Source organism: Podarcis liolepis (genome assembly GCF_965112155.1).
Source record: "Podarcis liolepis genome assembly, chromosome: 13".
NCBI lineage: Eukaryota > Metazoa > Chordata > Lepidosauria > Squamata > Lacertidae > Podarcis > Podarcis liolepis.
The window spans coordinates 2,388,463-2,411,610 of NC_139573.1; the positions used below are offsets into that span (position 1 = coordinate 2,388,463).

The 23,148-nt window shown below is 47.9% G+C and overlaps 2 protein-coding genes across 3 annotated transcripts in view; one reads left to right on the top strand and one right to left on the bottom strand.

Annotated features, from left to right (window-relative positions):
* The window catches only part of ACTL6B (actin like 6B), a 32,217-nt gene extending 27,380 nt beyond the window's left edge, over positions 1-4,837 (top strand). Inside the window, exons 13-14 of the mRNA XM_083472749.1 lie at positions 2,290-2,376; positions 4,187-4,837. Of these exons, the coding sequence (XP_083328875.1) occupies positions 2,290-2,376; positions 4,187-4,267 (168 nt within the window). The 3' untranslated portion in view covers positions 4,268-4,837. The remainder of the gene's footprint in view (positions 1-2,289; positions 2,377-4,186) is intronic.
* LOC310692080 (chloride channel protein ClC-Kb-like) overlaps positions 4,809-23,148 on the bottom strand; it is a 41,484-nt gene continuing 23,144 nt past the window's right edge. For both annotated transcript variants that reach the window (XM_083472588.1, XM_083472587.1), the window contains 9 exons: positions 22,488-22,598; positions 22,172-22,385; positions 18,593-18,726; positions 17,633-17,767; positions 15,380-15,471; positions 14,271-14,342; positions 8,879-8,983; positions 7,492-7,578; positions 4,809-5,590 (listed from right to left, as the gene is read on the bottom strand). In XM_083472588.1, the coding sequence (XP_083328714.1) occupies positions 5,450-5,590; positions 7,492-7,578; positions 8,879-8,983; positions 14,271-14,342; positions 15,380-15,471; positions 17,633-17,767; positions 18,593-18,726; positions 22,172-22,385; positions 22,488-22,598 (1,091 nt within the window). In that variant the 3' untranslated portion in view covers positions 4,809-5,449. The remainder of the gene's footprint in view (positions 5,591-7,491; positions 7,579-8,878; positions 8,984-14,270; positions 14,343-15,379; positions 15,472-17,632; positions 17,768-18,592; positions 18,727-22,171; positions 22,386-22,487; positions 22,599-23,148) is intronic.

Genomic DNA, 23,148 nt, shown 5'->3' on the forward strand with positions numbered 1-23,148 from the left:
TATACTCAGAGTCGAGTGTGGATTTCATGCTCTTTGTTCAGCTCATAGTGGTGAGGAGGAATGGAAGTTCCCCCAGAATGTCTGCTTTCTATACATTATTTACACAATGGGCCCCACGTGATTGGCTAATTCTGGGATTCTCCTGTAGGCCAATCAGGTTGCGGATTCACTTCCACCTGGAGCTGGATTGGGTGGCTCCTGCGGACCAATCAGACTGCTGCATTCTGGACCCTATTGTTCTAGGACCAATCAGACTGCTGCATTCTGAATCCTTTTGTTCTAGGACCAATCAGACTGCTGCATTCTGAATCCTTTTGTTCTAGGACCAATCAGACTGCTGCATTTTGAATCCTTTTGTTCTAGGACCAATCAGACTGCTGCATTCTGAATCCTTTTGTTCTAGGACCAATCAGACTGCTGCATTCTGAATCCTATTCAACTCAGTACATAACAGACCCAAAGGGTCATCCAGCCTAAACCAAGTTCAGGGAGCGGGGAATGTCCTGGCCCATTCGGTTAAGAGGGGAGACTCCATGGTGTCGATTGCTTTTTGCTCGGAGATCTCACCTCGTATCGTATCGTAAAACCTTTATTGGCATCACATCCAAAACAAATCAATACAGAATTACCACTTCCCCAGTGGCAAAAAACATTTGCTAAAAGAAAAAAGGAGGCAGAGCAGTCTATCGTCACATCTCTTGGTCTCCAGGGAAGTCAGACGTCTGCAGTGTATTTCAATGACAAAAAACCAAATAGAGATATTTAGCCACTAACTTGGTGAGCTCCTGATCGTTCCCCAGTAATAGAAAATGTATGACCTTTGACTCTGGTTTCCATTTGGGGATACAGAGTTGATCTAGAAATTGCTGGCGGAGATCACCATATAGTTTACAATTAAGAACCATATGTGTAAGGGTTTCCACCAGGTGGTCTTCACATGGGCAAGTTCTTTCTCCTTCCACCCTGTCCGAGAACCTTCCCCAAAGGAGGTTTGATGGATTTGAATTATACCTGGCCAGCGAAAATGCCCTTCTTTCTTGAGGGTTAAGCAGAAATTCAAGGATATTGTGGTTAGTTTCATGTGCCCAAGAAAGTTGAAAATAAAGAGGGGAACATGTTTTCTCTGCTGCTACTGTTAGTTCTTGGCGTTCAGTATGCCACAACCTAGTTTTTATTATAGCCTTGGCAGATGGTAGGGACATTGATCGCAAAAGTTCCACTGACAGCCCGAGTTGCTGTACCTTCTTGTTAAACTGTTGTTGTTGTCCAATTCTTCGTGACCCCCTGGACCTGAGCACGCCAGGCCCTCCTGTCTTCCACTGCCTCCCGCAGTTTCGTCAAACTCATGCTGGTCGCTTCGAGAACACTGTCCCACCATCTCGTCCTCCTCTGTCGTCCCCTGCTCCTTGTGCCCTCCATCTTTCCCAGCATCAGGGTCTTTTCCAGGGAGCCTTCTCTTCTCATGAGGTGGCCAAAGTCTTGGAGCCTCCGCTTCAGGATCTGTCCTTCCAGTGAGCACTCAGGGCTGATTTCCTTCTGAATGGAGAGGTTGGATCTTCTTGCAGTCCATGGGACTCTCAAGAGTCTCCTCCAGCACCAGAATTCAAAAGCATCCATTCTTCGGCGATCAGCCTTCTTTATGGTCCAGCTCTCACTTCCATACATCACTACTGGGAAAACCAGAGCTTTAACTATACGGATCTTTGTTGGCAAGGTGATGTCTCTGCTTTTTAAGATGCTGTCTAGATTTGTCATTGCTTTTCTCCCAAGAAGCAGGCATCTTTTCATTTCGTGACTGCTGTCACCATCTGAAGTGATCATGGAGCCCAAGAAAGTAAAATCTTCTACTTCTAACGCTACAGCCTATATCCACTTCCAAAGCTATCCTAAAGTTGATATTTTCAGGATGTTTAAATGAGCATTCTAAATTGTAAAACAGAAAATCTAATAAAAATTAGAGAGAGAGAGAGAAATATTTGGGGTCCTTAAGAGAGCCAAGATGGCTTCAGGATTGTTCTGTGTACTAAAACAAAGTGCCTGGTTTTTTCACTGAATATTTCCTAATTTTGAAGGATCGGCTGCCTGTGGCCTGCTCTGTGTGCGCACCTTAGAAGTGTTATAACACCGGTTAGTTTGCAGAGGGCAGGACAAGCCTGTTTTGACACCTGCCCAGCCAGATGAGCGGGGTATAAATTAAAAATAATAATAATAATAATAATAATATTAATAATATTAATAATAATAATAATAATAATGCAATCCCCTCTTTTCTCTCTCCGCATTGTGCAGAGCATGCGCTTGAAGCTGATCGCCAGCAACAGCACCATGGAAAGGAGGTTCAGTCCCTGGATTGGGGGCTCCATCCTGGCCTCTCTCGTGAGTCTGGGGCCCTGGAGGCTGCCGTGGGTCAGAGGAAGAGGAGGGTGGGGAAAGGGGGAGGGGGACTGGGAGCCAGGACTCCTGGGTTCTCTGGAGGACCTTCAGAGGCCCTAAGCACTGAAAAGATTTTGGTGCCCCCGTATATATTTAATTCAGAATATAAACAACAATGGACGGTAGAATAAAATTTTATTTTTCAAGATGAAACAAAACCGACAGTTTTGTATATCATTAATCACTATTATTTTTCCTTCCTTCCTTCCTTCCTCTTCCTTCCTTCCTTCCTCTTCCTTCCTTCCTTTCCCTTCCTTTATTTTTTTTCTTTCTTTCCCTCCCTCCCTCCCTCGCTTCCTTTCTTTTTCTTTCTTTCTTTCCCTTCCTTCCTTCCTTTCCCTTCCTTTCTTTTTCTTTCTTTCCCTTCCTTCCTTCCTTCCTTCCTTCCTTCCTTCCTTCCTTCCTTCCTTCCTCCCTCCCTCCCTTTCTTTTTCTTCCTTCCTTCCTTCCTTCCTTCCTTCCTTCCTTCCTTTCTTTCTTTCCCTCCCTCCCTTCTTTCCTTCCTTCCTTCCTTCCTTCCTTCCTTCCTTCCTTTCTTCCTTCCTTCCTTCCCCTTCCTTTCTTTCTTTCCCTTCCTTCCTTCCTTCCTTCCTTCCTTCCTTCCTTTCTCTCTCTCTCTCTCTCTCTCTCTCTCTCCCTCCCTCATTTCATCTATTGTGGGGCCTTTGTTGGGGGGGGGGGGAGAACGTGATTCAGCTGCTCTATATGGTCCATGGGTTAGGGTTAAGGTTAGGGGGCAGCTGCCCCAAACGCTACGCCCATGATATGGTCCATGGACATTTCCGAAAGCCTGGGCCACTCCCACTCCCAATGTGATTGGCTATCTAAAGTTCCAAACTGCGAATCACGACTCAAGAGTTCAAGGGCCAATGGCAGAGGCCCAAATCCTGAAATGTTCTGTGATTGGATGATGTGTATCGAATCAGGAGCTCAGAATCCTTAGTCCAGAGACTCAAGCTCAGGCAAACACAGACCCACTGAATACATAATACCCCCTTCCTTTGATACCCCAAACAGGGGCTGCATTTTAAATTGCATTTTAACCGGTATTTTAAATTGGTCCCCCTCCCATTATGTTTTTACTGTGATTTATTGGTTTTAGTGCCCTGAGGGCAGGGAATAAATAAAAATTATAAATATAAATAATTATATAATAATTATATAATATAAATAAAATTATTATTATTATTATTATTTTGTTTTTTTAATAATATTTATTAAAGTTTCACAAACAATAAAAAGTTTCAAAATTTAAACATAAGAAAAACTACAAAAATACAAAATACAAAAACAAAACACATAAAAAATACACAATAGAAAACAGTTAGCAAAAGAAGGGAAGGAAAAAAGGAATTAAGAAAGAAAAACCAAATAACAAAACAGAAAATAGATTAGTATTTTCATATCTTATACTTCATTCACTAGTTTCTTGACCTCCTCACACCTCCCATTTTGTATTCCAGTTCAGATATTAAATTCAGCAAATCCTTATCCTCTAGCATTTATCCTTTATCAATCCCTATTTACATTTTCTTGAAAATCTTTTTACCAATACCACTTATTATTATTATTATTATTATTATTATTATTATTATTATTATGCTCAGTGTCTAATCCAGCCTAGGGAACTGGGATCCCAGACGCTGGTGTGTGTAGCTCAGGGGTCTCTGAGTTTTGGGTTGGGGGCCTGGGAGGGAAGACCCGGACGCCTGGCTTTGTTTCCTCGTCTCCTTCCTCTCCTTCTCGTCCGCAGGGCACCTTCCAGCAGATGTGGATCTCCAAACAGGAATACGAGGAAGGGGGCAAACAGTGCGTGGAGAGGAAATGTCCCTGAACCGGGCGGGCAGCCCACCTCCCCTTTCGCCCTCCCCCCCCCAGGAGACCACCGCCTCGTGGATCCCGCAACCCCTCCCGGCGACTCCCTCCCTTCGAAACGCACCCCGGACTTGCCCCTCTGCAACCGAGGCACCTTCTCCCCTCTCCAAAGAACTCGGGTGTCCTTCCAAACCCCCCGTTTGCCCCCCGCTCCTGAGAAGAACCCAGGAGCCCTGCGCCCACCGACGCTTGCGCCAACACCGAAGAACCCAGGAGACGAAGGAGGGCAGATGTCAAGCTGCTGAATCGCTGGAGAGACGGGAAGGTTTCTGGTCCTGAAGGACGGTCTCTCCTTCTCCTGCATCACAGGGGGTTGGGATGGATGACCTTCGGGGGTCCCTCCCAACGCTACAGTTCTCTTTGTCAAGAGGGGTTTGGAAGTCGTCCTGGGCGTGTGCCGTGCTTCTCCCTCTTCACCTCCCCTGTTGCTGTTTTATATGTAAACCTGGGTGGATCTATTTATTCGATGGACTGACATGAATTGACATGGATTATTCTCCTTTCATTTCATTTTATTTTTATTTTGGTGTCGGAAAAATAATAAACGTGTGAGGTTGTGTTTTTGTAAAAAAAAACCCCAAAACCCTGTTATTCTCTTGCCTGTCACAGTAGTGTTTATGATATTTGGGGATGCTCTCCAAACATCCTTTTTCACTCTGGTTCAGGAGGGTGGGACATGATCCTGTATTCAGTTTGTGCCTGGGAAACTTCTGTGGGATGGGTGTCCCTTCCCAAACTGATGGTAAGACCCATTGAACACAAAAGATGCAGGTATCACATTGTGTCTCCAGCAACGCAGCCCAGAGCGGCCGGCTGTGAACGATTCGTCTCGTCCCAGAGGATTCGGTGGGGTCACATCTTAGCCGCACACGAGCTTAAAACAGCTGTTCCCTCTTCCGAAGAGGATTACGGGATCTCCGACGTAAAAATAAAAACCTTTCCGAACTACAACTCCCAGGATCCTTCCGCCGGGGCGGTTGAAAACCCCACGAAACCACGGCGTGCACCGACAGGGCCTCTTCTCGCAAGCAAGCGAATATATAGCTTTTACAACAGAAATAAATCTGTTGTCTGCTTGCAGAGTTAAATAAATGGCGCCTGGGGCGAGGCGGGTCCACATTGGCACCCTCAAGAAATGGCCCTATGCCATGGGGCTCTTGGGTTCATTCTCTCCAGATGGTTTTTGCTCCTGGTCGTCAGGCCTGCACGGATCCCGGCGTTGGTGGCGGGTGGCCTGGCCCGCAAAGGTGCCTTTGACACACCCTTCGACTGCGGCCTTGAGCTGTGGAAAGAGTGAGAGAGGGTGTCAAGAAGACCCCCCAAAAAACTCAGCACCTGAGGGCTTCAGAAAGGGAGGCATCCCCCAGCCCTCCCTAACGACAGATCAAAGATAGCCTCCTCCATGTATTTGCCCTTTTGAAGCCATTCAGGTTAGTGGCCACTCCTGTGGCAGGGAGTTCCACAGTTCCACCCTGCACTGGTTTCATCTGTCCTGAATCTCCAGCATTCAGGTCCACTGGGCTAATTTCTGCACGTCCCTCTTGACACGACACCCCCCTAAGTGCCCCTATTTTCCAGATTTACAGAAGCCGTCCTGCCATAGCTGTCACCTTGCAGATTTGAAAATAAGGGACCAGCAGCCTCGAAAATAAGGGATCAGCAGCCAAAATGAGGGATTTTCTGAACACAGGTATGTTCGACTTCTGAGCCCCCACCGAGCCAAAGGCAGAAAGCCCAGCCAGCAGCCAAATGAAGCCTCAAGCAGTGGTTCCCACAGCGCAGCAACCCGGCAAAGGGGATGCAGCAAGGAAAACCACCGTCCCCTCTCCGCTGGGAAGCGCTGAGCAAAGGCGAGTCCCCAGGCAACGCGGCTGATTTGATTGGCACAAGGCATGCAAGCTCCACCCCCCAGTCGTTCTCAGACTCCTTATTGGGTGAGCAACGCAGCCAAGCAACACAGCTGGAGCCTCCCTCCTCCCTGGCCGGCAGAGAGGGAGGGAGAGGAGCTGCTTCCTTTGAAACCCGGGAAATTTAAGGGACATCATCAATAAGGGACAGCAGCGGGACACGGCACTGGGATCAGGGACTGTCCCGCCAAATAAGGGACGGTTGACAGCTATGCGTCCCACTTTCCGATCTGATCCTGGAACGCCCTGCTTTTCCTTAGAGCAGGCATAGGAAAATCGGCCCCCCAGATGTTTCGAGACTACAACTCCCATTAATAATAATAATAATAAATTTTATTCATACCCGGCCAGAGCCAGGCTCAGGGTGGCTAATGCCAGTAAAATTACAGTAAAAACATAATAGGATTTTTTTTAAAAAATACAGGTTAAAATGCAATTTAAAATGCAGCCTCATTTTAAAAGTAGCCCATAGATCAAAACCATAACCACTGAGCCTCTTAGCTAGGGATGATGGGAGCTGTAGTCCCAAAACATCTGGAGGGAGGAGTTTGCCTATGCCTGCCTTAGCAGGTCCCTGTTTAAATCAGAGAAATGTTGGAGGGTACGTATGGAGTGATCCGAGCCCAGAGAAATCTGAAGGTGGTTTTTAAAAAAAATGTTTGATCATTACATTTTTATATACCATATTTTTCGCTCTATAAGGCACCAGACCATAAGATGCACCTAGTTTTTGGAGGAGAAAAACAAGAAAAAAATATTATGAATCGCAGAAGCCAGAACAGCAAGAGGGATCGCTGCGCAGCGAAAGCAGCAATCCCTCTTGCTGTTCTGGCTTCTGGGATAGCTGCACAGCCTGCATTCGCTCCATAAGACACACACACATTTCCCCTTACTTTTTAGGAGGGAAGAAGTGCATCTTATAGAGCGAAAAATACGGTATGTTGGAAGCCAGCCAGAGCGGCTGGGGAAACCCAGTCGGGTGCGCGGGGTAATAATATTTAAAAATATTATTGCAGAATACGACGTCCCTGTTTTCACCGGAGAGATGTTGACAGGACTATCTTTCACCTGCTCTGAAATAATGCACATGCGCACAAGATATTTCCGGTGCTCCTCCGACCTGGAAGTGGGCAGTGCCATTAAGAGCAGGCGGCGGCGGCAGCGGGCATCGTCGCGGGCTGGATAAACGAGTCCCTCGGGCCTTATCCAGCCCGCAGGCCTTAGTTTAGGGACCCCTGCTCTAGCTGCGAACCCTCCAACCCGGACAGACACTTACCTCCTTGAGACTCACCACTCCAACCAAGCGCCCCATGTTGGTCACGTAAGCCGTGCGGAGACCCAAAAGGTTGAAGAGGTCGTAGCACTGGAGGGGGGTGGGCAGGAAAAATATTGAAATGGAAATACTTTTATTGTCGCTTGTACAGGGACGCGGGTGGCACTGTGGGTTAAACCACAGAGCCTAGGACTTGCCGATCAGAAGGTCGGCGGTTCGAATCCCCGCAATGACGGGGTGAGCTCCCGTTGCTCGGTTCCTGCTCCTGCCAACCTAGCAGTTCGAAAGCACATCAAAGTGCAAGTAGATCAATAGGTACCACTCTGGCGGGAAGGTAAACGGCATTTCCGCGTGCTCCTCAGGTTCGCCAGAAGCGGCTTAGTCCTGCTGGTCACATGACCCGGAAGCTGTACACCGGCTCCCTCGGCCAGTAAAGCGAGATGAGCGCCACAGCCCCAGAGTCGGCCACAACTGGACCTAATGGTCAGGGGTCCCTTTACCTTTACTTTACAACTTGTATACAGTGAGATTACACGAGCACCCTCCACTCAGCTCTCTTAGTCTTAATTCGCCTCGTTTACTGACGCACACCCACCAAACCCGAAAGTCAGTTGCCCTGTTGTTATCTTTTCATTTAGCAGACTAACAGCCCACAGATAGAAGCTGTTCTTTACCCTGTTGGCGCGACTAATCATGATTCTATATCTTCTGCCTGAGGGCAGGAGATCAAGAAAGTGCCGGCCAGGGTGCGAATCATCCCTGTGAATTTTCCTTGCTCAACCTGAGGTGTTATGTACTGAGTTCAATAGGATCTAAAATGCAGCAGTCTGATAGGCCGTAGAACAATAGGACCCAGAATGCAGCAGTCTGATTGGCCCTAGAACAATAGGATTCAGAATGCAGCAGTCTGATTGGCCCTAGAACAATAGGGTCCAGAATGCGGCTGTCTGATTGGTCCACAGCAGCAATTGGTCCTAGAACAATAGGATTCAGAATGCAGCAGTCTGATTGGCCCTAGAACAATAGGCTCCAGAATGCAGCAGTCTGATTGGCCCTAGAACAATAGGACCCAGAATGCAGCAGTCTGATTGGCCCTAGAACAATAGGATTCAGAATGCAGCAGTCTGATTGGTCCACAGGAGCCACCCAATCCTGCTCCAGGTGGAAGTGAATCCGCAACATGATTGGCCTACAGGAGAATCCCGGAATTAGCCAATCACGTGGGGCCCATTGTGTAAATAATGTATATAAAGCAGACATTCTGCAATGCGCCCCATTTCCCAGAGAAATAAGAATATGGCCGGGGGAGATCAGTGAGTTTGTGGGCCGGAAGGTCCTGTTTCTTCACTTCCTGAAGGAATGAGGGATGAAGGGGCCTCGGAGGACTGACCTGGTAGAGGGTTTCCTTCTCCAAGAGGCGATAAGGGGCCGGGTCGATGGGTACGTCGGCCAGGCGGAGGGTTTCCTGGAGCTGCCGGCATTCCCATTCCTCAACCTGCATCCGCCATGGGGATAGAAAGAGGCAGGGAATGGACTCCATCTTGCCCAGATTCCCGTTTCCCCCAACTGGCTCATTCTCGGAAGCCCCCCATAGACTGTAAAAGGCAATAAATCTGTGGTCCCACTTCCAAAAGCCCTCCGAGACAGCGGCCACCATGTGGCAGGGAGTTCCACAGGCCAACACCTTTGTGTTGTGCAACAACAAGCTTTTTTTTCTGGCCCAGCCTGGTGGAACTCTCCGCCACTGGAGATTCGGCCGGAGGCGCCTTCAGTGCCTGCTGCATACTTTTGCATTTTCCACTGGCCCTTAGGTAGGCCGTTAAGACTGCAGCCAACCCAGATATTTGAAACGCTGCCCTGCTGGTGTTTTCAATCATTTCGTTAATTGTTATTATTATTAACAACCCTCTCGTTTGTTCCTGTTGCAAACTGCTTTGAGGGTTTCGACGGTCAAGCGCTAAATAAATTCTGCCAAGCAAGGAAGTATATCAGTAAATACTTCTGCAATGGTTTAACTGATACCTGTTTGCAACTCTTTTAAGGGCTTGGTTATGGCTTTATTGCTGCAAAGCGCTTTGATATTTTCTCTGCGATGCTGGTATACAAATATTTTAATTAACAAGTAAATAAATAAATAGATCCAGGATCTAGGCACGAAGGACCATCTCCTCCTCCTCCTCTTCTTTTTCCTCCTCCTCTCTACTGAATACCGTATTTTTCGCCCCATAGGATGCACTTTTCCCCCTCCAAAAATGAAGGGGAAATCTGGGTGCGTCCTATGGGGCGAATGCAGGCTTTCGCTGAAGCCTGGAGAGCGAGAGGGGTCAGTGCGCACCGACCCCTCTCACTCTCCAGGCTTCAGGAAGACATCCGCAACCCTCGGGAGACGGGCTCCGAGGGTTGCGCACAGCTGTCTGCAGTCCCGGGATCAGCGCAGCTCTGCACGGCCATCGGGAGCGGGGCGCTAAGTCCCGCCCCGCTCCGGATGGCAGCGCAGAGCTGCCTGCCGTCCTGGGATCAGCGCACTTCTCCCCATCACCAGCCCCACAAGCTCGGGGGACAGCGGGGAGGCAGAGCGTGCCTTCCCACTGTTCCCCAACCTTCCAGCCCCGCACCTGGGGGGGGGGGGGGAATAAAAAAAAATTCTTTATTTCCCCCCCAAAAAACTAGGTGCGTCCTATGGGCCGGAGCGTCCTATGGGGCGCAAAATACGGCGTGTGTGTGTGTGTGTGTATATATATATATATATATATATGCTTTCGTAGATTTTCACGGGTACAGGAATGCAGGTTTTGGTGTCTTCGGGTGTCTTCCCGTGTAAGAGTTGGGAAATAACTCTTCAGGCAGGCTCTGTTCCAGTAACAAGAAGCCGAAAGCACCAGCCTGAAGATGACGAGTGCGACCTCGTCGAAACGTCGCCTAGACACCCCAACTTTTACACGGGAAGACACCCGAGGACACCAAAACCTGCATTCCTGTACCCGTGAAAATCTACGAAAACATATATATATATATATATATATATATATCCCGCTCTGTTCCAGTAACAAGAAGCCGAAAGCACCAGCCTGAAGATGACGAGTGAGACCTCGTCGAAACGTCGCCTAGACACCCCAACTTTTACACGGGAAGACACCCGAAGACACCAAAACCTGCATTCCTGTACCCGTGAAAATCTACGAAAACAAATTTCTCACCTCTACGGGGAGGAAACCTTCCAGCTGACAAGAACCTACGAGAAACTAGAAATCCGAAGAGCCACCATCTTATGTGATCTCTTGTTCCTACGCAACTGCCGAGACAACAACTTAATTCCCACATGCTTCCAACTTAAATTCCACTCTAAAACCCCAGCTACCGAAAGGATCCTGAAACGAACTGAACTATCCCTAATCAGAAACGAACTACATAAGAAAAGATACCTACTAAACCAAACCAACAAAGATCTGCTCACTCTTCACCTCAAACTTTGTAACAAAATCCACCCTGCACTCTGGGACAAATGCAAACAACTAGCCGTCTGGAGAGCTGAAACTGAGACCTCACATAAGACAGACAGACACACCAACAAACTCCACAAACTAGAGAAACGCCAGAAGCCCAGCCACCCTCCACAACAACCCATGAAACAAACAGTACATAACATATCAGACAGGATCCTCACCCCAACTGAAACCAAAGTACTCTCCAAAGGTTTCAACTTTGCAGTCGCCCCGAGACGCATCCCCACGGAAAACATCATATGCGGAGTCGAAGCTAGCCTAACCAAAATCGACCCAGATGAAGCCAATAAAATCAGACTTGAAGTCACCAACATCCTCTGCTCCAGCAAACCACCCAGAAGCAATTTACACAAAGAAGAACAGAAAGCACTCACCAACCTGAGGAAAGACAACAACATAATCATTCTCCCAGCAGACAAAGGTAATGCCACTGTTGTGATGAACACATCGGACTACCAAGCAAAACTATCAAATCTACTCCAAGACCCTACCTACCAACCTATAAAAACAGATCCCACCACCTATCTGGAAAAAACCACCAAATCCAAAATAAAAGCCTCTCCTATCAGTGAAGAAATCCAGCTAAGAATCATCCCCAGAGAAAAATCATCCAGATGCCCCAAACTCTACGGCCTCCCCAAGATACACAAAGAAGGAACACCACTCAGACCAATAGTCAGCTCCATAGGCTCACCTCTACAAAATCTCGCTAAATTTCTCGCTAAGCAACTTCAGCCCTATGCAGAATCCATCTCTTCACACGTTACAAACTCCTTCCAGTTCATAGAAACAATAAAGAAGCAAAACCTACATCCCGATGACCTACTTGTGAGCTTCGATGTTGTATCTCTCTTCACACAAGTGCCCATTAATGAAGCCTTGACAGCCATTCAAAACAAATACAATCCCCCCGAATACATCCTGGACCTGACCAACCACTGCCTAACCAACACGTACTTCATCCACAATGGACAAAGATACAAACAGATAGAAGGAGCACCTATGGGATCACCCCTCTCACCGGTCATCGCAAATCTGTACATGGAACACTTTGAAACCAATGCTTTAGACAAGTCAGAACACAAACCCAAACTTTGGCTCAGATATGTTGACGACACCTTTGTAATTTGGCCACACGGGAAAGAAAAACTAGATAGCTTCCTCACACATCTCAACAGCCTACACCCCAAAATACAATTCACTATGGAAATAGAAGCCAACAACCAGCTTCCCTTCCTTGACGTCCTAATCTACAAAAAACCTGATGGCTCCCTAGGACACACTATCTACCGGAAAAAAAACACACACCAACCGCTACTTACATGCTCAATCACACCACCACCCTGCACAAATAAACTCCGTAGCCAAGACTCTCATCTCCAGAACCAAACGCCTGGCTGACAAAGACCACTTGACAACTGAGTTACAGAATCTCTCAAATGTGTTAATCGCCAATGGATACCAGCAAAACAGGGTTAAGAAGCTAATCCAAAAAGAAACACCCCCCAAAAACCAAGACACGGAAGAAAACAATGGCATGGCCCTCCTTCCTTATATCAAGGGCACTACAGATAAAATTAGCAAAATCCTCCATAAACACAATATCAAAACAGCCTTTTGCACCAACCAAAAAATAGCCAATATCCTCAGAAACCCCAAAGATAAAATCCAGTTGGAAAACCAAGGGGTCTATGAAATACCCTGCAAAGTCTGCCCAGCCACGTACATTGGACAAACAAACAGACGAATAAATGCACGTATCGCAGAACACAAGAATGCCGTCAAAAAAGAAGAAAAATCTTCCTCTCTTTTCCAACACATGAAAGAAACAGGACACGAAATTAATTTTGCAGATTCCAAATTGCTCTTTAACATGGAACATCACCACAAGAGAATAATCATGGAAGCCATCGAGATAGAGAAACACCCTCACAACATGAACAAGCGTGACGACACGTCCCGCCTGCCAGACATCTGGAAATTAGCCCTCCCCACAAAAACCGACACCAGATCCAGAGGCACACAGAACGCCACCACCAATCAACCACACCAGACCCAAACCCAGACCCTCTCCACAGATAAATTACAGACACCATCCAGTAACCAAACCATAGTGGCACCTCCGGATGCTGCACCCCCCTGCAATCCCTACACAGATCTGGCTGGCACAGGGCACAAAACCACAGCTCGCCCCTATACACGAAGCCAAGCCAAAGCACAACTAAGTGCAGTACAGCCATCTTCCCAGAAAAACTCTTCACAAATTCAAGAGGTCAAGACACGAAGGCTTTAGCAACTAATCCACACCTAATGACCCACCTAAGTGGTACTCAGAATATCACTCAAGTAATCACTCAAGATATCCCTCAAGTAATTAAGGAACAAAAGAAGAAAAGAACACTAGCCTGGGAACTTCCCCTCTGCCCAGAACTTTTGAGGCAATACACCACACCCCTCTACAGTATTTATAGGAACTCAAACACTGAGATCCCGCTCTGTTCCAGTAACAAGAAGCCGAAAGCACCAGCCTGAAGATGACGAGTGAGACCTCGTCGAAACGTCGCCTAGACACCCCAACTTTTACACGGGAAGACACCCGAAGACACCAAAACCTGCATATATATATATATTTATATGAAATTTCAAAAAACAACATACAACATATTTTCTCATCTTATTCAGCATTTTGGACTTCCACCAACCACATCTGAAGATTTTTCAATGTTTATCACTTAATCTGCATTTCATTGATTTCCCTATTACTTTTAATAGTCCTTCACTAATAGTTCACTTCATACTTTTCTCTGAAATATTTCACACAGTCCTCCTTACAAAACTTCTTCCAATCCTACCAGCGTAATCTGTGGATTACAATTGCTTTTCAAATACTTCACAGATTTACTCCAGTCCTCTGAGAATCTCTGATACCGCAGGTTTCGAATCCTTCCTGTCATCTTGTCTAATTATGCATAGTCCATTAAATTCGCCTCTCTATTGAATTTATAGACTGCCCTATACCCGGGGGTCTCAGAATAAAACCAAGATATAAAATCGCAAAATACCTAACACTGTAAAAATAAAATTAAGAACCCAATAGCCACCCCCAAATAATCATTTTTAAAGGGCACAGGGCATAAACTACAGCTCCCATCAACCCCAAGGAACGAACCTCTCTGCTCAAGGGACCCACGCGTCCTGGACCCCCAGCCTCCTCCCAGACCCTCCTTGTGGCCCCCTCTCCCCGCCTCAAGCACCCTGGCGTCTCAGCGCATAACGTACCATGTGGCGATGTTGCCCGTGCTCTTCTCGCGGGGGGAGAGAATCGGTGCTCGTCGGAACGGCCTTGGAGGGCTGAAATCAGAAAAAAGTCATTGCGGTGGGTTGGGCTGGCTATAATAATAATATAATAATAATTTATTATTTGTACCCCGCCCATCTGGCTGAGTTTCCCCAGCCACTCTGGGCGGCTCCCAATCAAGTGTTAAAAACAGTACAGCATTAAATATTAAAAACTTCCCTATACAGGGCTGCCTTCAGATGTCTTTTAAAGAGAAGATAGCTGCTTATTTCCTTCACATCTGGTGGGGGGGTGTTCCACAGGAAGGGCGCCACCACCGAGAAGGCCCTCTGCCTGGTTCCCTGTAACTTGGCTTCTCGCAGTGAGGGAACCACCAAAAGGCCCTCGGAGCTGGACTTCAGCGTCCGGGCAGAATGATGGGGGTGGAGACGCTCCTTCAGGTATTCTGGACCGAGGCCGTTTAGGGCTTTCAAGGTCAGCACCAACACTTTGAATTGTGCTCAGAAACGTACTGGGAGCCAATGTAAGTCTTTCAAGACCGGTGTCATATGGTCCCGGCAGCCGCCCCCAGTCCCCAGTCTAGATGCCACATTCTGGATTAGTTGTAGTGTCTGGGTCACCTGCAAAGGTAGCCCCACGTAGAGCACATTGCAGTAGTCCAAGTGGGAGATAACCAGAGCATGCACCACTCTGGAGAGAGAGTCCGTGGGCAGGGAGGGTCTCATCCTGCGCACCAGATGGAGCTGGTAGACAGCTGCCCTGGACACAGATTTGACCTGTGCCTCCATGGACAGCGGTGAGTCCAAAATGACTCCCAGGCTGCACAACTGGTCCTTCAGGGGCACAGTTACCCCATTCAGGACCAGGGAGTCTTCCACACCTGCCCGCCTCCTGTCCCCCCAAAACAGTCCTTCTTTCTTGTCAGGATTCAACCTCAATCTGTTAGCCGCCATCCATCCTCCAACCGCCTCTAGGCACTATGGATGACCCCTGGGGTCCCTTCCATAGAGTTCTATGACTATGATTCGAAGCCAAGGCTAAAGAGGGGAAGGGGGATATCTCTGCCTCCACAGGTCCACCTGCCTCCTACCTTTTTCTCCTCCTCTTCCTCTCCCTCCACAATCTCTTCCGCCCAACTTTCCTGGGCATCGCAAGGCCCATTCTCCGTTTCCTTGGGCGAGTCTGCGTAAGAAGCAAGGAAGGGGTTTACTCTGGAGAAGTTTATTTTTTATCCTAATTTTTTACATAATTAAATTTTCTGTTCTACAATTTAAAATACTCGTTTTACATCCTTAAGGTATCAATGACTTCCTTCTTTTCTCTTTCCATAGTTCATTTTACATATCATACATCCCTGCGTTATTTTACAAAAATGACACCATTCAGTATTCCATTATTGCACCCATCAAAACTTGTTTACACTGCTGATTTTATCTTAATGCTGCCGGCGTTTTCAGCTGTACACAAATATTTCCCCTATATTCAATAACTGTTTTCCAGTCTTCTCTAAACGTATCTTCTTGTTCTCTTGTTCTATAAGTTAAGTCTGCGAGTTGTGCATATTCCGTCAACTTAAGTTGATACGATAATCTCTTTATTGTCATTTTCCCTTACAGAACAACGAAACTGAAAAAATCTGCATCAGACATTCAAAAACCAACAAGCCTGCTATCGCAGCCTGGTTAACCCCCTAAAAACTCTGATACCCCATAATTAAATACAATATATTCCCATAGACCTCGCTTGTTTTCCATTTTTGGGCTAACGAAACACGGGCCGCAGTATTGGCACACATAAATAACCTTTTTTGACACCTGGGAATTTCAGTCTGAATTATCCCCAACAGAAAAGACTCTGGTTTTTTGGGTGTAATGTTCTTTTAAACTTTTTCTTCAATTTCTTATGGAGACGTTCGCATCAATTGGTGCTCTCCAGAGGTTCGGAGTGAGAGTTGTGGTCCGAAACAGCTGGAGAAAGCTGCCACGTTCAAATCACGGAATTGTATGGTTGAGAGGGACTCCAGAGGTCATACAGCCCGACCCCCTTCAACACGGGTGGGAAATGGTTTGTTTTAGTTCTTCCTGAAGGGATTAGCCTGCGTCACTTCTGCCTGCAAGTGGGGAGTCTTGAATCATCCCTGCCATACACAAAGATCTCCCCTTTCAAAGACATCTAGCTTCTTCAGGTAGTGCTACGCTGAAACACTCTCTGGCATGCTAAACCTCTACATGCGGGGATTTTAAATTTAAAAGAAAGCAGAAAAGTGCTGGGCTGTGTATGGGAGACACCACAGGCTCACCGCCTACCTAGATTCATAGAATCATAGAATCATAGAATCCTAGAGTTGGAAGAGACCACAAGGGCCATCGAGTCCAACCCCCTGCCAAGCAGGAAACACCATCAGAGCACTCCTGACATATGGTTGTCAAGCCTCTGTTTAAAGACCTCCAAAGGAGGAGACTCCACCACACTCCTTGGCAGCAAATTCCACTGTCAAACAGCTCTTACTGTCAGGAAGTTCTTCCTAAGGTTTAGGTGGAATCTTCTTTCTTGTAGTTTGGATCCATTGCTCCGTGTCCGCTTCTCTGGAGCAGCAGAAAACAACCTTTCTCCCTCCTCTATGTGACATCCTTTTATATCTTTGAACATGGCTATCATATCACCCCTTAACCTCCTCTTCTCCAGGCTAAACATGCCCAGCTCCCTTAGCCGTTCCTCATAAGGCATCGTTTCCAGGCCTTTGACCATTTTGGTTGCCCTCCTCTGGACACGTTCCAGTTGGTCAGTGTCCTTCTTGAACTGTGGTGCCCAGAACTGGACACAGTACTCCAGCTGAGGTCTGACCAGAGCAGAATACAGTGGCACTATTACTTCCCTTGATCTAGATGCTATACTCCTATTGATGCAGGCCAGAATTGCATTGGCTTTTTTAGCTGCCGCGTCACACTGTTGGCTCATGTCAAGTTGGTGGTCAACAAGTTTGTGGTCATCAAAAGCTTCCCTGAACAGGGCTGCCTTCAGATGTCTTCTAAAAGTGTGGTAGTTGTTGTTCTCTTTGACATCTGGTGGGAGGGAGTTCCACAGGGTAGGGGCCACCACCAAGAAGGCCCTCTGCCTAGTTCCCTGTAACCTGGCTTCTTGCAGGGAGGGAACCGCCAGAAGGGCTGAACGATGGGGGTGGAGATGCTCCTTCAGATATACTGAAGGATATACTAGACCGAGGCCATTTAGGGCTTTAAAGGTCAGCACCAACACTTTGGTGACCACCAGGGGCCATGAGTCCAATCCCTTGCAATGCCCTCTCCTGCCCTCCTCCCTGACGCAAGCTGGCGGAAGCTCTTACCCGGTTCGTCTTGGTTTGGGGCCGCCTGGTCCGACTGGCTGAGAATGTATTGGAATCTCTTCTCTGGGCCAAGGTGGGCCGACAGAAGCTTGGAGAGATGCTTCCTCCGAACGGACCCCAACAAGACGCGAGACTCTTTGAGGAGGGGAGAGAAAGAGAAGGGGGGGTTGGGGCTTCTTCTCCCAGTTAGGGGATCTGGCCCCACAACAAAGGACTCGCCTCCTCCAGCCTGGCTAGCTGTTCTGCGCTACAACTCCCATGGGAGTTCTAGTTCGAAGCAGCTGAACGTCACATTTTCTTGCTTATCGGGGGGATTCAAACAAAAACAGAAACCCCAATCCAGCGGTGTGTGTAAATTTTATGACGTAAAATTAAAAGTACTTAATTTTGTTCTGGAAAATGTTCTGTAAGAAAGCAGGTAGGGAAAGCCTCAAAGCCATTAATAATAATAATAATAATAGTAATAGTGGTAGTAGTAGTAGTAGTAATAATAATAATAATAATTATTATTATTATTATTTCTACCCTGCCCATCTGGCTGGGTTTCCCTAGCCACTCTGGGCAGCTTCCAACAGAAGGTTAAAAACACAATAAAACATCACGCATTAAAAATTGCCTTCAGATGTCTTCTAAATGTCATATAGTTGTTTATTTCTTTGACATCTGATAGAAGGGTGTTTCACAGGGTGGGCGCCACCACCGAGAAGGCCCTCTGCCCTTTATTCTCTTACGAAGAGAATTCTCTTACAAAGAGAATAAAACAGTAAAAAAAGCACAAATGCAAAATACTTGAAAAATTAAAAAATCAGAAAAGAAACTAAAACAAATCAAAACACTTGTCTAAATAAAAAATGTTTTTCGCTGGAGCCGGAAAGCGTACGAGCGAAGAGTCAAGTGGCGGGGAGTTCCGCAGATTGTTGCTGAAGGAAAGCTGACACTGAAGAACGAGAGACGGTTTACCTTGAGAGTCCACTAAGGGGAACTGCTTGAGGGTAGAGATCCTGAGCAGCTTGCGCAGGTCTTTGTATTTACTCTCCTGGGACAGGTATTTGAGATCGGTCACCATAAAGTCTTCGGCGTAGATGTCGTGGCCTCTGGGGGAGAAAAGGAGGGAGTGGAAAGGTGGGTTGGAGGGTTCGGGGGTGAAGGAAAATCTCCCTCCATCCACATTCTGCTTCTCCAAGGCTCCTCAAAGTTGGACTACTGCAATGCGCTCTATGTGGGTCTGGTTCCGAAGCTCCGAGCCTTTAGTGCCCTGCGGAACTCTCCGCCACTGGAGTCAGCAGGCCCTGTCCGTGCCTACTTTCTACCCCGAAAAATGGGTGTTTTGTTTGCGATGTTTCGGAACGACAGGCTCAGAGGTCACGTTCAATCTGATTTCAGCCTGCCATAACGGTATTTCTTTCAGCTCTTTATTTTTGGTTTATTTCATTTAATGAAAAGTTTAAAAAGCGGCTCATAGTTTAAACGGTGGAACTCCCTGCTGCAGGAGGCTGCCACAGCCACCAAGCTGGACGGCTGGAGGATTGGACAAATTCACAGAGGACAGCTGGGATGGCTCAATCAACAGGCCAGTGGTTCTCAAAGGGTTTGGCTGGAAGATTCCAGGACAAGGTGTTCTTATGCAACTGCAATACTTAATACTTTAGGGATAGTCCCAGGATTGTATTATAAAGCACGACCATGTTCTACTACGTTATAAATCAAGCACTTATTGGAGCTGAGTCTTTTTGTTTTCCAATGCACTTCTTATCCAAAAATATATATATTTGGTGTGGCGCAAGCAAATTTTCTTTTTTAGTTTTGCCTCTTTTTATATACTGTAGATTCTGGCATATAAGATGACTTTTTAACCCTGGAAAATCCTCTAAAAAGTCGGGGGTCGTCTTATACACTGGAGATATATATATAGTTTTTTTAAAAAACATATCATTTCCAACAATCACATAACATACCTTCTTATCTTATACATTGCTTTTGACTTCCGTCAACACCTCTGATGATTTTCCATCTTTTATCACTTATTCTGCATTTCTTAATATATCTGTTACTCTTAATTATCGCCAACTAATAATTCTCTCACAGTCTTTCTTGCGATATTTAATATCGTTCTCCTTACAAAACTTCTTGCAGTCCTACTAGCGTAATCTGCTCATTACTATTACTTTTCAAATAGTTCATATATTTACTCAAGTCTCCTAAGAATCTCTGATCCCGTGGGTTTCGAATCCTTCCAGTTAATTTGTCCAATTCCACATAGTCCAGGAGCAAGCAAATTTTTATTCTGAAAGTGCGGCTCAGAACAAAATAAAAAAATTTGAGAAACACTGCAGTTGAGCACGAGAATCTCAAGGTTGTGGGTTCGAGTTTCACGGTGGGCAAAATATTCCCACATTGCAGGGGGTTGGACTAGATTACTTTAGGGGTCCCTTTCAACTCTAGGATTCTGTGACAAAGCTAGCAATGGCTACTGGCCGCAAATAAGGCAGCCATGATTCCGAATGCCTGTTGCTGAAAACTGCAGGAAGGGAGAAGGCTGCGGGAGTTCGAATCCTGGTCACGGGCTTCCCATAATGGGCATCTGGTTTTGGCCACTGGGAGAATAATAATAATAATAATAATAATAATAATAATAATAATAATAATAATAATAATAATAATAATATATTATTTATGCCCCGCCCATCTGGCTGAGTTTCCCCAGCCACTCTGGGCGGCTCCCAATCGAGTGTTAAAAAATAACACAGCATTAAATATTATAAACTTCCCTAAAGAGGGCTGCCTTCAGATGTCTCTTAAAGATAAGATACAGTGGTGCCTCGCAAGACGAAATTAATTCGTTCCGCAATTCTCTTCGTCTTGCGGTTTTTTCGTCTTGCGATGCACGGTTTCCCATAGGAATGCATTGAAAATCAATTAATGCGTTCCTAGGGAAACCGCCTTCAGACAGACTGTCCCCGGACCTCTTCTGAAGGATGGGGGGGGGGGGACAAGGGCTTTTCTTCCCACCCCCAGCATTTTAAAAAAACCCTGGACAGCGGAGGACTTCTTCGCTGTCCGGGCGATCTTAAAATGCTGGCGGGCGGCATTTTAAAATCGCCCCAGGCAGCGGAGGACTTCTCCGCTGTCCGGGGCGATTTAAAAGCCCCTGGGAAGGCAGGCAGGGGGGACAAAGACTTTTGCCCCCCGCCAGCCTTCAGAAGAGGTCCTGGACCTCTTCTGAAGGCGGGCAGGGGGCGAAAGTCTTTGCTCCCCCCCGCCTGCCTTCAAAAGGTGTCCCTGCAGCGGCGGGAGGTGTCCCCTGCCCCCCGCCCGGCTTCGGAGCACCGGGAGAAGCGATCTCCCCACAGCCCCTTGCTGCAAAAGACGTCGGGGGGCAGCGGGGAAGAAGCGCTTAGCTTCGCGCTGCCCCCGGACCTCTTTTGAAGCAAGGGGCTGCGGGGAGATAGCGATCTCCCTGCAGCCCCTTGCTGCAAAAGACGTGGGGGGGGGCAGCGGGGAAGAAGCGCTTAGCTTCGCGCTGCCCCCGGACCTCTTTTGAAGCAAGGGGCGGTGGGGAGAAGCGATCTCCCCGCAGCCCCTTGCTTCAAAAGAGAAGACCCGCTGTCCCCGGGGCAAGCTTCGTTTTGCGAAGCAAGCCCATAGGGAAATTCGTCTTGCAAGGCAACTCGAAAACGAAAAAACCTTTCGTTTTGCGAGTTTTTCGTCTCGCGAGGCATTCGTCTTGCGGGGTACCACTGTAGCTGCTTATTTCCTTCGCATCTAATGGGAGGGAGTTCCACAGGGTGGGTGCCACCACCGAGAAGGCCCTGTGCCTGGTTCCCTGTAACCTCACTTTTTGCAGTGAGGGAACCGCCAGAAGGCCCTCGGAGCTGGACCTCAGTGTCCGGGCTGAATGATGGGGGTGGAGACGCTCCTTCAGGTCTACTGGACCTTAGAGACGCTCCTTCAGGTATATTGGACCTTTGAGGCTGTTTAGGGCTTTAAAGTTCAGCACCAACGCTTTGAATTGTGCTCAGAAACGTACTGGGAGCCAATGTAGGTCTTTGAGGACCGGTGTTATGTGGTCTCAGCGGCCACTCCCAGTCCCAGTCTGGCTGCCGCATTCTGGATTAGTTGTAGTTTCCGGGTCACCTTCAAAGGTAGCCCCACGTAGAGCGCATTGCAGTAGTCCAAGCGGGAGATAACCAGAGCATGCACCACTCTGGCAAGACAGTCTGCGGGCAGGGAGGATCTCATCCTGCGCACCAGATGGAGCTGGAAAACAGCTGCCCTGGACACAGAAGTGACCTGTGCCTCCATGGACAGCAGTGAGTCCAGAATGACTCCCAGGCTGCGCACCTTCAGGGGCACAGTTGCCCCATTCAGGACCAGGGAATCCTCCACACCCGCCCGCCTCCTGTCCCCCCAAAACAGTACTTCTGTCTTGTGAGGATTCAACCTCAATCTGTTAGCCACCATCCATCCTCCAACCGCCTCCAGACTCTCACATGGACTAAAATGCTGGTCTGATCCAGCATGTTCTATTTATGTCCTTACCCACTCTTGCCCACAGCCAGCTTGGGCAGGAAAGGCAGCTTCTTGACGCTGATGATGCCATCGAAGAAGGAAGGCTGCGAGCGCTGGCTGATGGCGTTGGCACTAAGCACAGCCACCAAGACCGGCAGGATGTGGGACATCTGGCCGGTCAGCTCAAAGGTCAGCAGGGCAGTCGAGAGGGTCTGGGTCACGGCCCCGGAGTACGCCGCCGCGCCTGCAAGGGGGAGACATTTCTTAGCACGCGGCCGGCGGAACTGCCCGCCACTAGCTCGGCAGAGGACAGAACGGGCCGGTGGGTGAGCAGGTGGAGCCTCACCTGCCAGGGCGTAGCCAGCGGGCACGATCCGCATGTGGATCCCTTCGGAGACGATGCCGTCCGGGAAAATCTTGGCCATGACTTCGCCGTACAGTCGGCCGAGGGCGGCTCCTGTTGGCAGAAGAGGCGGACAGGATCACTGCTGGAACATAGCGGAGGCCATTGGGCCAAAGGGGTCCCAGCTCTCGAGCCCGGACACCTGGGTTCCCTGGTAAGGGATCGGGGAGGCAGGGGCGTAGGAAGGAGGGTGGGCCGCCCTGGTTTCCATCATGGAGGGGGGGGGGTGTCAAAAAGGAACAATTACTGCCCTACTAGGGTGGTTCATAAAAAACTTTTTTTAAAAAATTGCCTGCTCCAAAGATCTTATCTTACGACACTAGGGATTATACAGTGGTACCTCTGGATGTGAACAGGATCCGTTCTGGAGCCCCATTCGCATCCTGAACAGAACGCAACCCATGTCTGTGCCTCTGCGTGTGCATGGGTCGCAATTCGTCGCTTCTGCACATGCGCGCGACATCATTTTGAGTGTCTGCGCATGCGCGAGAGGCGCAACCCGGAAGTAACCCGTTCCGTTACTTCCGGGTCGTCGCAGAAGGAAACCTGAAAATGCTGAACCTAAAACGACTTTAACCTGAGGTATGACTGTATAGCTACATCA